The 17,853-nt window shown below is 46.2% G+C and overlaps 1 protein-coding gene across 1 annotated transcript in view; it reads right to left on the bottom strand.

The window, feature by feature from the left end:
- LOC119465277 (adenylosuccinate synthetase) overlaps positions 1–9,593 on the bottom strand; it is a 41,392-nt gene extending 31,799 nt beyond the window's left edge. The window contains exon 1 of the mRNA XM_037726074.2: positions 9,302–9,593. Within this exon, the coding sequence (XP_037582002.1) occupies positions 9,302–9,496 (195 nt within the window). The 5' untranslated portion in view covers positions 9,497–9,593. The remainder of the gene's footprint in view (positions 1–9,301) is intronic.
- Positions 9,594–17,853: the final 8,260 nt, after the last annotated feature.

Raw genomic sequence — 17,853 nt, forward strand, 5'->3', positions numbered from 1 at the left:
AAACTCTCCTTACAAGAAGTATGTGTGATGCAATGGTCACAATGAAAAGTGAAAGGCTTTAGTGAAGGATATTTTCAGTAAATGTGGAAAGTCAGACACTCGTTTATATGTTGACGGCAAAGTGTGTACTGACATTTAAAAATTTTTTCAATCCTCAAAGGTGCAGAATGTGCCGGAAAACTTGCATGGATGGCTATATGGATGCAATGCCTCAACTATGAAAGCCAGGCACAACAAATCATTGCTACCATTTTAATGAAACAGGGGGTTTCTGTGTAACAAGATTCTAACTCTGCTAGATTTCACACGAAATTTACAAAAAAAAAGTGATATTTTTGCCACGAGACATTTTTGCCAGTGAACGAGTAAAAAAGTCAGCTAAATCTAGCAGGAATTCCCCCTACAATGGCACTTGTGGTACTATGAGCAGTTTGGTTAGTTGGTGGGTTAGCTGCAAGTGAGAAGCAGTGTTATACCAACAGTCATCATTATCGGACTATTTTTATGTCCAATGCAGGACGAAGGCTTCTCCCGGCAATCTACAAAAATTACCACTGTCTTGCATCAGCTGATGCCATTCTGTGCCTGTGAATTTCCCAATTTCATCACCTAATTCTCTGGCATCCTTGGCTGCGTTTTTCTGTCCTTAGCACCCATTCGGAAGCTCTAATAGACCACTGCATAGTTACATAGCTAGCCCAACTGCATTTCTGCCTCTCAAAGGTAAACTGCAGAGAAATTTTGGACTGCATAAAAAGCCTCGTTTCAGGTAGAGTAAGCATAAGGCAGCCTTCGTGCAAAATTTTGCGCTTGAAACATGGGCGGATGTATCAAAGAAGCTTCATTTTCAACTAATGTAGCCAAAGCAAACATTTCGTTACAGTTGGCCTTTAACCCCAACTTGAATACTGGCTACCCCTGGTTTCTCTATAATCCACACCACTCTTTCCCGGCCTCACAACGGTACAGCACAACAACAGTATGCTAAGGTACTTTTCAGCAAAACCCTGGTATTTCTCTTTCCTTCAACCATATTCATCTGTGCAGAGAAGAGAATTCACAATGCGCAGTTCAAGTGGCAGTTGCGCGAGAACGCTTGAATTTACAAGTAAAGAAAGTGGAAAGTGGCCAGTGCCAACGGGATGTCCATCAGTGGCAACCGAAACAGTTAGTGCCAGGCCATAGGTGATAGCAGCCTGTCAACAGGGCTCCGCTAATTGAAAAACAACTAACAGATGGCAGCAGGGATAGGTGCAGCAGCTCTAAGAAGCAGACAATGCCTGCTTGCCAAACCCTACATCTCCCCTGTCAAAGCTTTGCTGAAGCAGCATGTAGAAGCAAAACAAGTTACCAGATTACCTTGCATAAACAATCTGTAAACATGCTTAAACTTTCATTACCCATCTGTAAGCATCTGCGAAAGTTGAACAGGCCCAGCCAAGCCAATATGTGTTCCTCCTTTTTTGTGTGCCTGACTGCGTATGTTGAAGAGTAAACATCGATCTTGGAAAAAAAGAAGCAAGTATCTCGCTACATCATGCTAGAATGCCGTACTTGTCAGTAGGCAGAACTTTTAAATAACAAACTGCTTGATTAATAGAATAAAGACGGAGAATAAAGCAGTGGAGATTGAGGCTCACTTGCTTGATCAAACAATCAACCAAACGATCAACGAGGGTCTTACTTGTCGATAGATACAACGCACCATTCTTTTATACAGGTAAGACTCCGAGTACCCTTTCGAAGGCTTTAGCAGAGGCTTGTGTGTTTCTGGCATGCAAGATGGCCAAGGAATGGCACAACAAAATGAAATAAGAACAGAGTAAAGAAAAAAGCCAGAACTCAATTGATGCGATTAGGAGAGGCTCTCAACAGGTAGTGTCCATGCCTGATAGTCAAGTTTCCTAGCATAAATGGAGCTCAGGTTATGTAACAGTTTCCTACAAAAGCACACTGTCAGCCTCATGTGCAAGGCTGTAGGTAGACAGAATAGTCATTACAGAAAATTTTGGAACACTTTGGATATTTTTAATTGCAAATTGCTCCTGTCACCTTGTAATTAAAAAAAGAATTGTATGTTCTGTTCAAGCTGTTAAAGATAATATAATGCTACTAATTGCATAATTGTGTATCTAAGTGATAAATTGCATCAGCAATGCTCAACAATACACAGGTACGAAGGCCAAACACCACACAGGATGTCGAAGTCAAAGTGCGACTCCGTTCAAACAGACAAGTGCACAGCAGAAAGTTTCCAGACGGCCTGGAAAGAGTCCAAGTGGGAGAGCTGCCCTTTTCTTATTGTTTATACTGTTGCGAAACACCCTTACGGCACAAGCACAAGTAGCTTCGCTTGCAACCAACTCTCTGAATGCAGACTGCTGTTCGCCATCGCCGCTCTATCTGGACGACTCGCAAGCGAGGCGGAGTTCTGGAGATAAGGCTTCCCACGATTTTGTTGGTAAACACTGCCGGCCGAGCAAATATGAAAAATGAGCTGTCGTATGGCACGTTCATTCAGAGTTTGCCCCGTCTGCTCCTTGTGCTTTCCATCCTTCACGCAGTTATTTTTCACCCACCGAGTTCAACGTTTACCAATTCACCCAGTTTTAACTTCTACTAAACATCCATTAAATGTTGCCAAATCTGTGCAAGAACAATTTCAACCAAATCGGGCAATGCTGCACGTGGTGTTGAGATTAAAAACAAAATTGGGGGTCTCACGCGCCAAAAACATGATCGGATTATGAAGCACACCGTAGTGGGGGACTCCAGCACGATTCTGACCGCCCGGGGTTCTTTAACGTGCATTCACTGCACTTACACGAGCGCTTTTTCCCCATTCCAGCCCCATCGGGATGCGGCCACCGGGATAGAAGCCGTTGAGCTAAGCAGCACAACACCATAGCCACTTAGTTTCTGCATTTGGGTGGTGACACAATTGAGAGGCAGGGTATTCAAACATAATACCCTATCTTGAAAAATGACTTAGCAATACTAAAACAAAGATCCTACTGAATATAACACAAAGACACACAAATACTTTACGAGTGTGCCGTAACGTGATAAATCTTTCATAAGGTAACTTAATCTGAAAAAAGTACAAATCGAGGAACCGGCAGCTGTTTCTCTAGTTGTAATTTCCAACAGCTTGTTTTTGTGGCTTGTTGCTGTTATGATGCAAGTTTATTTCGACAACAAAAACATAGCTGGCAGGGCGACTGACGTAAAGGAAAGCAAGTGCCTGACAAAGCGTCTCCCTCCAGGTGACGCTACTCAGCACGCAAAAATAAATAAAAAAAGGACCCCGGAGAACTCTGATCACCTTGATGTTATGGTAACATCAAGGTAATCAGAGTTAAGCAGCTCACGTTAAAGGGATATGGACATGAAATCTGAAAATTTTACGAAAATGTTGAAAAAGAATCCTCAGTGTGTGATTACACTGAAAAGTAGTCACTTCACTCATTTTTGAGCCGATGGCTTTATTTTTGGCGTTTTTACGAGCGCGCGCCTCGCTGCCCGACCCGCGGGAGTTGGAAGGCGTGACGTCAGGACACCCTCCTCGGATAGCCAGCCGGCCGGCCGCAGTCATTCGAAGCGCGCCGATGCATACATCGAGAGCATGGATTCGAGTTCTGGTGTCTCTACCAGCAATGAGTACATGTCTGAAGATGAGGACCATTCCAACTTGGCAAGCAATATTAGCGCTTACGATTACGATCCTTCCGCGTCAAGCGACGAAGACGAGCAGGCGGCCGTGGAAGTGCTGGTCAGGTTTTCGCGAACCATAGCGCAAGATTTCGCTCTGCATCAGACACTTGTGCAAGAATTATTTGTAATTTCCTCTGTAAACTTGCTTTTTCAAGAGCGCACGCAGGCTAGGCAGCTGCGGCCCGCAGGGTACTTTAGCCAACTGATTAGTAGTTTATGCTGTCGGCGTGAGCAACTGCTGTGAGGTATCAGTACCTCAGAGACTCTCACGTCCACTTCGCCAGCTGCCCGACAGATGGCAGCACCTGTCTGGCGTTCTCCCCAGTTTTTCTTTCCTGTGGAGAAGCAGAGCTGTGTGTGTGTCTGCCCCGCTAGCCTTGTACTGTTTTACTATGCTTTGCCAACATTTTTAAAGATAGTACTGCCTTCAGTGACCAGCCTCGGACATCTCGCCCCAGCCTCGCCCTTGCACTGCTCAAGAAGGCTGCAAGCGAACGAAAACAGTACAGACCATCTTTTCGCCTCCTCTTTTCAAACGCGCTGCTGATCGTTTCTGCCTTGCTGCTTATTTCTGGCTTTAGGCGTTGCTTTTTGAGCGGCATGCCGAGGCTTTTCAGAACAGCCGGGCTGGTCACAATCACCGTCGACGAAGTGGTCCGTGCAAATAAAGTCATTTTTTACAGGTCTCCAGGCTGGGCGTGATGGCTGAAAGGCAGGTATCCAAAGTTTACACACCTTCTCGTCTCGGGGAAACGTGTGCGATGACGCTGTTACAACAGCAATATCTGGGCATTTCCTTCTGCTGCGGCGAACGCGTCAATACCGAACAACGACCACGGGAAGGTGCATTTAAGACGCACCATCTGCGTGGAGCACCGACAGGGATAATGTTTCAGACGGACCACGTGCGAAGATCGCCGAAACGGGTTAAACAAACGCTGCAACGGACCGACACTTCCGGAAACACTGCGACGGCTGTGGCCAACCTTGGCAGCGCGTGCGGGTGGGTGTTATGACCATCAAATTTCAGCTTCTGCCGGCGGCCGCTTGGACGCAAGATGCAACAGTAAATCGAAAAAAAAAAAAGATGTTTCTCATTCTTTTTTTCAAAGCAGCTTGTTGTATTCGTCATTTTCAACAGTTCAACTTTTGTTCCCACGCAAAAACCACCCGCCAACTTTTGTGTCCGTATCCCTTTAAGCAAGCTAACGAAGTTATCTGGGGCAACGGCAGCTTTTCTTAGTATTAACACTGAAGTTATCCTTCAGTAGCCTCACACTCTTAGAATGTTTATAAAACTGGCCATAGTCTGTGTGCCCTTCTAGTTTACTGTAGTACAACCGCACGCTTTGCATGACGGACATGCATGTTTTCTTCCATTCAAATCACTGCTGAATCTAATCACTTTTAGATCACCACCACCTCTTAACAAAACTGAACACAGGGTCCAGCTTTGCAGTAACAGCAACATTACATGTTAACAGAAGTATTCTAGCACTAGAAATTTTTGTTGCTATACATCTAGACAACTTTCAAACAGCAAACTGAAGCAACTATGGGGGTTGTGTAATATCGACAGTTTTCCTAGCATAGTTTGGGTGGACATACAACACGTCAAGGGCTGAATGAACTCGCAAGCTACCACTACAAAACAAGCTATTTACAAGAACAGGTATGTGAACTAAATTTATAGACAAGTCAGACAACATGAATTATAATAAAGCCAGTACAGTTCGTTATGCTCTTTAATGAGCACAAAGGTCAGTGCCTCTGTGCCCTTATTACGTGTCTTAAGGCTATTCACTGACTTGGCGGCCGTGTTTCAACGATAACAGAGGTCATAAATTCCTTGCACACAACTAATCGTAGTGTTCCGTGACTAGAGCGGCAGAGCTCGCGGGTTAATACCATACTGCTTCTGAAATCCCCATTCAGTTCTCATTGTGACATTGCGAAAACTCAAATTCAATTATACAGGGTGCAAGTTGGCCAGTTACTCCTGAAGTGAAAAAAAAATTATATGATGTGCAACTGAATGACAAAGAACCAGTGAAAATAAAGGAAAAAATTATCGGTGGAGTTTATAACAATGCGCTGATGTAAACCATTTTTGTGTCAGCCAAGGCAGGCGATCTGTGCAAAAATTTCACAGAGGCCTGACGTGACGGGTGGCCATTTGCTAGATAGCAGCGAGACCCATGTTTACCTGTGGCCCAATGGCGACAACTCATGTTAGTAGAGTTGTCGATGCTCAACTTTCTGATAACCGTTTTTGTATTTGTTTATCACTCCGTTGCATATTTTTTCCTCTTGCAAAACATTATGACTCCCAAAAGAATCATTGGACCAGGAAGGGTTAAGAAACTTGGCAAAAAAATCATTGAGAAACCTACTGACGAGTCCACCTGCCACTGGTGACACAATTTGCATTCTTGTCTAATTTTTCATCTTGGCCACTGATAAGTCAACATCATGAAGACCAGTTGAGGGCCAGTATAAGGTAGTGCTTCCTTTTGCACAATTCGATTTCTTATGGTCCACTGCTCGACAGTGTTGGTAACTTAGCGAGAAAGTCACTAAATTTACTGAGTTATTAGTTAATACTAGCTTTCGCTTTTATTCTTGGCGATTACTTCAGTGTTGTAAATAGCCAGTAATCACTTTGGGCTCATAAATTAAAAAAAGAGAAGTTACCAACATTGCTGCTCAGACCACTTGCGAATTATTAAAAGGAAGAGAATTGGAATATAGTTCTTAAGTTATCCTGGCTGAGCTCATCAATCCTCCCTGTTCTAATTGAAGAGTGCATAAAATATTTGTAGACATTACAAAAACAAAGAAAAAATGAAAGCAATAAAAAAATATATGCAAATGCTAATTGTTCTATTAAATGCAACGTAGAAAAGTCAAGTCAAGTTTCTTTGTGTGCAAAATCAATCTTGCACCAAAGTGTGAGGTAAAGGTACTGTTGAACCTATTTGATTTTCATGTGTCCATATAGTTAACCTAAACTTTAAAACTGATGCTTTCAAGAATTTAGGGACATCTTTGCTAGGCGTTTTCAGATATTCTCCAAACAAGATGCTTGGATGATTTGATGCATTTCTCTTGCAGAAGGGAGGAAAGAAACATCTACTAGGTAGATTTTCGCAATTTTCTGTGCTGGCTTCAATAAACATTTTGCAGATATTAAAGCAAGAACGGCGGCTGAATTACAAGATTTCAGCCTGGTTTAGCCAGATAGAATTTCTGCCCTGGAACTAAGCTTAACTCCCCCCCCTTTAGACAACACACCACGCCTGCAATGGCCTTCTGTCAGGTTATAGTGCATGCAGGTAAGTACCACTACACCTCAATGACATCACATTTCTTTATTTAAACATCTTCATTATCAGCCCATTTTGAGTCCACTGCCCGACAAATGCCTCTCCCAGCTATATATATTGCCCTGTCCCGTATCAGCAGACTTCATTCTACCCCCTATTTCAGGAAAACAGCAGGCAAAGTGAAGCATGAAACTAACAGCAGTGACAGCGACATCGCTCTAGCTAACGGACGAGGTCACAGAAACAGCCACGTTCGTAGCGTCAGATACTTCAGATGTACAAGGTCAAAAAGGTAAACACTGTCGCATGCTTCATATTTCCGTGGCATTTGGTTGTCTAGTATAATAACCTGTATCTAAGGGCAAGTGAATGACACGAAAGACAGTCCGACCCTTCGACAACAGTGCCTACAATGAAAGCTGCACGGTTGAAAAGGCCAAAAGCCACTAACTGCGATAACTTGTTGCATAGCTGCGGCTGAGCACTCTTTAGTGTAAACTTCTCTGCGAGAATCTTGGGAACAGAAGTAATTTTGGAGTACTGGTACTTTCAAGTGAAGAAGCAGGACATATTACCGGCAGCACATAGGGGTGTGTAGCTACAGACCTCAGTGCTGTGCTAAACTAGTGAACCATGGCAAACAACCGCACCTAGTCACAAGCTTTTGTAATATAGAATCTAATAGCCTTTTCTCATCTCGTCTTCTATCATTTTGGCTATCCCCTCATCCTGCCCTGTAATCCCACACTCTTCGCTAGCTGCTGTTTCAGATGTCAGCTGTTCGAGCTAGACAGTGCGGCCAGCCAGTAACTTCCTTAATTGAAATTTCAACTATTCCTCAGCCTTACATATTTTTCATCATGGAGAAGTGGCAGTGATGTGCAATGAAGGGCAGTTTCTCGTTACTTCGCTGTTCCCCGGCACCCTCAAAGCACTCTGTGAGCCTTTAGTAGAGTGTCAGCAATACCAACAAAGCATAGAGGTGTAAATACTTGACTAGGCGGCAGTGCTACAACATTCTTAAACTGGTCAGAGGCGCTAGACACACTAAAATGAGAAGCAACAGCCAGTGAGAAGCAGGCGTTTCAGTGAACACGTTCACATTAGAAGAGATGTTCTGAATGTAGATTTGTGGATGAGCTCAGAATATCCCTTTGACATACCCACTCGTGCGCTCTCCAGACAACACAAAACAAACAAAAACAGCAGAAGGCGCCATTTTTTTTTTTTTTTTTTGTGCTATCGCACATACAGATCTCTGGCGCCCAAGGAACTTGCAAGGCCCGGGTACGACCAATCGCTTCCCCCAAAAAGCACACCCCGAAAGCCGTGCTGCTATCAACACAATCAATAAAACAACAACCAAGAGGCTCTACGCCCCGCTTCCAAATTATCTTCGCCCGGTCTCCCACGCTTTTTTTTTCTCACGAAAGCAAAGAGTGGGGGAGGGGGGGGGGGGCATTCGGCGGCATCAAGCTGTGGCAAAAGCCCGGCGGAAATCAAGGTCACGTGAAAGAGACTTCAGTCATCACGAGCGAGGATACCGCTACGAAGACTGCACGATTATTTCGAAAGGCCACGCAGAAATCACTCGCTCTTTTTTTTTTGTTTTTTCCCCGCAATAGAACGAGTTCATCTCTATCGAAATCAGGGGAAAGCGCCGAGTTATAAAAAGAGAATTACAGAAAACGGGGGCGAACGACACCGGCACCTCGGCGGTCTCTTGGGAGCTTCACTGCAAAATCGCGCGCTCTCCGGCAGCCACGCCGACTTTCACACTTCAGAAAAAGACAAGGTAACAGCTTGTCACAGCAGAATACACGGAGACGACTCGATCTACGTGGTCACGCACGCACTCGCGAATGGGCGCCAAGGTTCACTGCGGTGTGTCCGCGCGGTTTCACAGGGCCGTAACAGTGTTCCGTGCAATTAGCTTATGAGAAAACCTTTCCACCAGAGAGAGTGAGAGAAACGCAATCTGGTCGCACACGCATATGAAACAGTCGAAACCGTACTACGCGGCACACTGCCGTGCTACTAGGCCACTTCGGTTTTTTCCACCTGCCCTAGACCGACAGCGCGGCCGCCTCAGCGGTTATGAGCCAGCGATGTCGCCGCCTTCTTGCTGTGGACGGTATGGTTGTCGCGAAAGGAAATTTACTGCGACTGACGTAATAAAAACGAGGCAGCAGACAAAAGCAAAGCCGGGCTGCTGGTGCTGTAGTCGCAGTAGTATAGGGCGCGAACCCCGCTGCTCTTACCTGACACCGGCACACAATCTGCGCCTCGCTGGCCAGGAGATCGACGATCTTGCCCTTGCCTTCGTCGCCCCATTGCGCCCCGAGCACGACGTTGGCGTGGCTCTTGGGTTCGGGCGGTGCTCGGTGGAAGGAGTCCGGCAAGTCGGTGCCGCCGTTGACGCCGTTCGGGCAACCGAAATTTATGTAACCCGACATGGGCCTACCCTTGCGATGCGCTACGCGCTGGCGAATGTGGGGCCTAGGCTTGCCTAGCCTAGCCTAGCAGCCGACCGCTGCGCTCTTCGCCGCCAGCAGGCGCAAAGCGCGATGTCGGCAAATGGCTGGCGGGAATCTATGAAAAAGAATAGTAGCTAAACCTCTGGCAGACGTTGCGCGTCGAAATAGGACACAATTGTTGAAACAAAGTTTAGTTTCAACTGTTCGAGTCGCCACCTGTGGAAGAATAATACAACTAGTTTCGTACGCATTTTGTTATTGAACACAAATTATGCTATAACTAAAATTTAACAGGTGGGGCGCTAAACAAATTGTTGGAAGAAAAGTGGTATGCTGAAAAGTGGAGCTATGTGATGTCGAACATTTTCAACTCGTAACGTTCAGCATCTTTAAGAAGCAACAGGAAGTCGGCTAGGCGCCGGAACACGCAATATAAGTCGCACATTTCTGCACTGCAGTGCTTTGAGCCATAGGAGGCTATGCTTGAGCCATATCTGCGTTTATTATACGCCACTTTAATAGGCGCATTATCATTTGTTCTCCAACGTTCTAGTACTTAAGATATTTGGGCTATCATCAACAGCATCGCCAGTTACTCACGTAACATGGGCTACGGCGCGCGTTTCGAACATCGGCGTGACGTCATGTTCATGTCATGTGCAGGAAAAAAAAAACAATTCATGATATGATCACTGCTCTGTTAGATAGCAACTTTATTAGTGTGCATGAGAACTTGAGTAACATCCATTTAGAACTAACAGGGCGGAACCATATGCGTTGTACACCCGCCATTTGGCGAGAGGTAGGAACCGACTGAATTGAATGACGTGTTTCTTCAATTGACAGTGTCCATGGAAAGGGCGCTACGCTGAAGTTATACCGGCAAGTTGATATCACCTCCCATATCTACCCCAACCCGCCCCTTATCATCAATCATCCCAATCCATTAATCAAAGCAGTGATTATTTTTTAACAATAGTTCATATGTGCGGATTGAATTCGCAAGTAACTTCTTGCTGCTCATACCATAAATCGAAATTTCCTAATAAAATGGCGCATGCAATTAATTCAGTTAGCAATAAACACACTGTATTTCAGCATTCAGATAGCAATACGTGAAGGGCAATGCGAGAACTTTGACCGTCAGTGAAAACACGTACTCCGCTAAAGAAGAATATATGAGAGATTAAGATAGATAAATACAATTCTTACTCTTCGCCTGCTGAAAGCGGGGACCATGATAATTTTCTGCATAGTGTGCGCGATGACTGCTTCCCAAAAACAACGATATGCAACGGGTAACAAAAAAATAAAAAATAAAAAAGACGCGCGTATCACGAAGTATCAGATTAAAATTATTCACTGTTTATCTGAGTACCGTTAGGACTAGCCCACAGAAAAGCGGGTACAAAAGAAAAGTTGCCAAAAACATAAACACAGTCGAACCTGGATATATCGAACCCGCATATAACGAATTATTGCGTATAACGAACGGCAGTAAAACCTTGATAAATTTTTGTATAAAATATTTATTTTTATATCGAATTACCTATAGGTCGAACTTTTTTGTGATCCCCTTCAGATTGAATATATCCGGGTTCGACTGTATACAAGCATTCTAACCATAAATGGCGGTTCACAGCAGACTTAATTGAAAGCTTAATTCTTGATTCGTAATGGCAACGATGACGACGGGAAGGCTTGGTTGGTGTTTTGAGCAGGGGCGCAGCCAGGAGGGGGGGTGTTCAACCCCCCCCCCCCCCCCCGAAATCCCCCCCCCCCACTTACCCACCCTTTGTTCTCGTCGCTTCGCGCCGACATAATTCATGAAACCGGTGATACTATCACAATTTATTTCATTCCTGGGCGCTTCCGTTTGAGTTGGTAATTTACAGCGAATAATGTCTGCATATGGAAAAAAACTGTCACGGTGTTTGTCAAGGCTTTGACACTCTGTGAAGTTTTGGGGAGGAATGTGGCGGCCGTATTCTGAAGCAACAAATGCGCAACAAATGAAGCAACAAATGCGGCAGCCGAATTTTAGATGATGGCGAAAACGCTCGAGGCCCGTTTACTTAGATTTAGGTGCACGTTAAAGAGCCCAGGTGGTCGAAATCTCCGGTATACATTTCCGCCGCTTCCCTTCAGGTGCCGGTTAGGCCGCGCTCGCGCAGGTAGTCTGCGCGAGAAACGTCTCTTGTTTGCGATTGCGCCCCTACGGAAGGCTGGTAATTACTGTTGTGTTGTTGAATCCCAAACCAGCAATTACGGAAGGCTGGTAGTTGCTGTTTTGTTGTGGAATTCCAAACCAGCAATGTACACACGAAGGGGTTGATGATAGCAGTGAAATTCCGCCGACTCGCAACAGAATGCATGGAACAGACAGCCGACAAGCATGGATTACTGCTGTGGGCAGTACAGCGTAAGTAAACTCTTGTTGCAGGCGCTGACAATTCTCGTCGGAGTTCACGCGTCCTGAGAAAGTGATTATGTGCAATATGCACTGAACAATACCGGAGTTCATTCCTGCATCACTAGTACACCAATCAGTCAAGATTATGTGAGGTACAAGGCCGCTTCCTGTTTGCACCGGCGTAAGTGAAGCAGAAATGAGTTGCACGCACTACTTTAAATGCGTACACATGCCATATCTGTGCTGTGTGGTGAAATATTCTGTACAATTCTGAATCTGTTGACGTAAAGGCAAATGACGGCTGCACGCTCGCACACAGCGGAAGACACAGCGGCCCATGCACTTGCCGCAGGAAATGCAACCCTCTCGTATGAGGGAGCAGGGCGACGAAAGCTCCTAAAAAAAAAAAAAAAAAAAAAAAAAAAAAAGAAAGAAAGAAAAGCGCGTATATAAGCTTTCTAGCGCAAAAACGCAGCGAACAAGCTATTGCTATGGGAGTACGTATAGCCTGGTCACACGTGCATTTTCACGCACTTCGCCCCGACGAGGACGAAGCCATCTACGCTTAACGGAAATTAACAATTAATGTCTTCTCCGATCGCACGGGTCGTCTCAATGATGCGTTTTCGAAGACTGGTCCATTCAGTGGCGCGATGAGAGACCGTTGCTCCAAACGCCCACTGTACCTGTCGTATTTACTGTATTTACTGAGCTTACTTTACTTTTTACTTCATTCTTCACAAGCACACGCACACGCGAGGGGGGGGGGGGGGGGGTTACCATGTCTTAGATAGTCTGCTTAAACTACCGATATTTATTAGCGATCACGTGATGTAGAGGAAAGCAGAAGCTTGCCCCCCTCCCCCCCCCCCCCCCCTTGAAAAAAATTTCTGGCTACGCCCCTGGTTTTGAGTAAATTTACAACTGTCAATTGCGAAACCATCGCTACCTAAAAATAACGGTATTTACACGTTAATCAGGTATCAAATAGAACTAAAAGGCAGTTACTGTAAATTCGAAGCATATTTTTTTTTCTTTTCAGAACTTGCGACCGCCAAGTCTGCGGCGTGATTGAATCGCATGTGGGTTTGCATGCAGGGTACGGGTTACGCTCCCACCGGCGACAACTAGCGCTTCAGTCCACTTTCATTTCTATTTTACTTACCACTTTTCTTCATTTCAATTTCAAGAAAGAACAACTAATTTCTCATAACCTTTCATTGTCTCCACGTGGTTCATTGTAACTACAACGGAAAATCAGCAGCCCCTCGGTTCTCATTATTCTCCGTCATTGGTTAGGGACCACACAACGAACGGCAAACGCATATTATAATAGCAGGCAACTTTGGATTCGTAGGAAACGATTTCACGCCTGTACTACAGTGGCTAGAATGGCCACTGTACCCTTGGTCGTTGTACCCTTGGTCGCCAGGGCAGTTGCCGGCACGGCGTCTTCTCGCTGATATGGACGAGGAAGTATACGCGTTTAGTGCAATCCCAGCGTGAGATAGGCTTACGTTCCCACGCCGCGCACCAGGTGGGACTGGCTCTGGCGCCAGTCGCTAAAGAGCCGCCGAGAAAGCCGAAACCACGCACACCTGCGCCGACGGAATGCCAGAGCCAATTGCACTAGCGTTGCACCACTTCGAGGCGTGCATTGAACGAAGAGTCGATTTCAAACGCTGATACGAGGCCGCGTAGGCGTCGATGTGGTTAGAGTTACTGCATATGGCATATGGCTCCCTGGAGCCATATACAGTAACTCTATATAGATGCGGTCGCAGTGCATCAAAAAAAGACGGTCGGTTGGAGCGTCGGTGACGTGCAACACAGGGAACACACGCTATGAAATATTTTCGGGCGATAAATTTATTTCAGGTTCGGTAGTTTGTTCATGCGAGCCATGGGGCTTAAGCGTCGACAATAAATCAAAAAGAAAAAAAAAGGGGTAAAACTAATGAGCTGTGTGGCATCAGCGACTACGCGAATTCAGAGGAGGTGCACGATACCCATCCGTCTGTCCATCCATCCATCATCCAACCATTAATATGTCCACGGCCGCTGATGTATCATCTAGCCACCCATAATTAACCCATATTCTATAGATTTGTAGGAAACTCTATGCCGTGTCCCACGCATTCATCTACCATCGATACATCTATCATCCACTCACCCACCCATCCCTCCAACTACAGGTCATTTTTCCCTTCGCCTCTTATCCATTCCAGCAAAAAGGCCTCGAGCCATCATTGAAACGTTTTTTTTCTCTGTCTCCCACTTTACTCTTTCACGCATTATACGTTTGTATTCATAAAAAATCATCAATGGCGATTTAGCGGCAAATGCGAGAGAAAACCATTATTGAAATTGCGTTCACTACATTTTTGCAAAGTGATCTCGATGATACGAATCCCACGGGGTCACGAAAAATATTCGTATTAGCCGAAATTCGTATCATCGAAACACAATTACAACTAGCTAAATTAAAGAGTCGAGAGATGAACTCACTCAGGCACACGTAGGTAAAAAAGCATTTACAGTATAGACCACGTATAACGTAACCGTTTATAGTGCAGAACTGGCTACAACGCGACCTTTTACGACTCCCGTTTACCCTCCCATGTATACGCATACCGCTTATAGTGCAGCCGCGTGAGACGAAATACCGGTTATATTGCGGCTTCCGCGGGAAAATCTCGCCGACAAGGGCGGTAGCGAGCACGCTTCTCAACGAGGCGCGCCCACCTATGGGAGAGGAGATCAATGAGGGCGATGCGGAGGAGGAGCATGAGACGTGGAGCATGAGTCCAAGGGCGATAAAATCGTCGCCGCGCGCCGTATGTGCGAGTGAAAGCGCGCAGGGGACGCGCGCCTTCGGGGAGCGAACGCACAGCGGAGAGCAAACGCGACTTCCGTCGCGCGAAAGGCCGTGGAGGTATGGGAGGGAGGGGGCGACGCTGTGCTGCGGTGCCAAATGCGTATCTTGCAACCGGGCGCAAGGGTAGCTGGAAACGCAATCTCCCACGCGAAAGGAGCAAAGCGGGAAGGCAGCGCGGGAGGAGAGGGAGGAGGGGGGGGGGGCGCACGGCTTCTACTCTTCCAACAAATGCGTTCTTTGTACTTTGCGCCTGTGCCGGCTGTCGGTGTTGTCGCGCGCACCGTATCTTGAAAGCGATCTCCACACGGCTCTGACCTTTGTTTGCGACGTGCTTACGCTGCTGTTTCCGTTGAACCGATAGACCGCACCACTATAACCGCACGAACCTTCGCTCGCTGCGGCGGCCGCACTTCCCCACGCCTGTGTGGGGCAAAGCACAAAAGCAACAAACGCGCCACCATTTGAAACTCTTCGCGCCTAGTCGCGGCTTCCGCGCTGTCCGGCGCCGCGTCCGCGCCTCCGCACCAAAAGAGAAAGGGAGAAAGCGCGTGACTGCGCGCTGTTCTCTTTTGCGGCCGTCGGTGGGGCGGCGTTTATTCGCATCAAGCAACGCGGCTCTAAAATCGATTCGTAACAACCGCTCTCTAGCGCGTTGCAAATGGGGCTCGGCCGGGACCACAGAAAAATTCATATCATCCGGAAATTCGTATTAGCCGTGATCGTATCATCGATATTCCACTGTATAGGGTTTAAGCTCTCACCCCCTACCACGTGACCGGTTTCCCTCACTTCACACAGACATTTACACACATACATTGCCAGACAGGGAACCTTTTTCTCGCTTTGACACTCCTAATGCTAACGCTATAATAAAAACGGAATACTATTGAAAAATAGTGGTCTACGAGAGATTGACACAGAAATTGCTCGAAAAGAGAGAAAATAAATAGGTTCATTCCATAGGAACTGAGAAGACGTGAAGCGGCTAACCGGTTTCCTAAACTCCCTGTACATAGAACCTTGCAAAGCAGTTTCTGTTTGCTCGCCCAGAGCTCATACCATTTCAACGTGCACGCTGCTCTTGACGACATTCCTTTTTTTTTCTCCAGCGTGTGGAGCACGAACTTGTCATACATGCGCGCGAGCGCTTTCATGGCCGTCGTCGAGCCAACAGTGAATGTTAGTATCACAGGCGACCAGGGTTCCAGCTTTCTAGGATGAGGAAAATATGGTTGAAAAACAAAGTATACGATAACAAGGAAGTTCGGGACAAAAAAAAAAAAAATATCCATTACGAAATGGCCTTGGCATTTGATGCCAATTGTCTCTCAGGTGCAGCTTTTCACAATTTATATGTTTGCCGGGGTGATGCAGTGGCTTTTACGTTGCGCTGCTGAACCCGAGAGCGCGGGATCGAATCCCGGTCGCGACGGCCACATTTCGATGGGGGGCGAAACGTGCAAAAACGCGCCCGTGTAATATGTGTGCATGCTAAAGAACCCCCAGGTAGCCAAAATTAACCCCGAGTCCCCCCAAACTACGGCGATGCTCATAATCATATCGTGGTTTTGGCACGTCAAACCCGTATAGACAATGAAGCATTTTCGAAGTTGTACAAATTCAACCACATGCGTATTCTCACACGTAAAAGGCATGCGTACTTGAAAAGTGCGAAGGTTGAGAAACCTAAGATATTTTAATGGGGTTTTGCGAACAGTAATCTTCGAGACCGAAATTAATAAGAATCGAATATGGTGCCAGAAGCGAATCAAATAATTTTCGAATAATGAATAGGCCGTATAATTATCACCGTCGACATTCACATTTATTGACGTTAGCAAGGTTATGTCATTAAACTGATCGTTATGAAGCGGTGTTTATTAAAAGCTCAAAGCATTAGGCGAAAACAAACAGTTTATTCGCGTACTCAGTACGCGTTGGTGGTTGTGAATGGCAGCGGTTTAGCCAGAAAAGTCGGGCTTAATTCGAGTGACATACGTTCTACACTGCGTAACTTCTCGTGTTATGTCTACTATCGCCGCCGGAATGGAATTTGTTGACGAATTGGCAACTTAAATTACTCGAAAACTATTACAAAGTATTCGAATTTACGAACACTGATTATTCGATTCCAAGACCGAATCGAATATGGCAGTATTCAATTCGTTATTAGAATGGTAAAAATATTCGCAAACCACTTATGTTTCAATGTAATGCAGTCAAACGTCGTTATGACGATAGGGCTCGGGACCTGCAACCACTCCATGAAACGCACTCCTGCGTTAAATCGAGCGGCCGTGCTCCAACCTCCTTCGTTATATAGGTGAATTCGTTGTACAGGTTGCGCGCCATAGGCACAGCTCACAATAGAGCAGTCTAAGCATGCTGGAGAAAATGAAACTTGCATTTAACACGAAATTCAAGATATACTTCGATCGAGCCCTCGGTTCCCATTCTTCTTTCGTAAGATATACTTCGTGTGATAAGCCGCAGGGTGTGCGATTGCAGCCAACCATATACAGTATACTGCATCGAGGTTCACGGCATGCTCTGCGGCGAAGCGCAGGAGCTATACGCAAAGTAAAGCTGCAGATCGTCGAATATGCCGCTGTCGCCTCCCTCGGAGACCAAATTATTGGTTCGTTTAGAGAATATTCATCACAGTTCGCGTCCTTTCCACCCTAGATGGATTTGGAGATGCCGTCGGTTACGATTGCAAGATATCATATCGTCAACAGATGCGACGTATTCGTCTGCCGTTGCAGCAAACGAGTTGAGCAATAATTCCTGGAGCAGCGTAGCAGTACTGCCGACATCGACACGCTCGTCAGGTGCGTCGCTCGCGCTGCGGTTAGCGCAGAACGCACCTCGGTGTTCTGCCCACAGGCGTCGACTGCGGGGGGGGGGGGGGGGGGGCTGCTCCGGGGCCCGAGCCCCCTCCGAAGATATATCGCGACAGCGTTAAAGGCCCCACGTCGCCGAAAATCTGGTGTACGCGTCCCGTGAGCGAAAATTTCCGTATATTGTGAGACGTCGGCCGATGCG

This window comes from Dermacentor silvarum, chromosome 9, assembly GCF_013339745.2.
Source record: "Dermacentor silvarum isolate Dsil-2018 chromosome 9, BIME_Dsil_1.4, whole genome shotgun sequence".
NCBI classification, from domain to species: Eukaryota; Metazoa; Arthropoda; class Arachnida; order Ixodida; family Ixodidae; genus Dermacentor; species Dermacentor silvarum.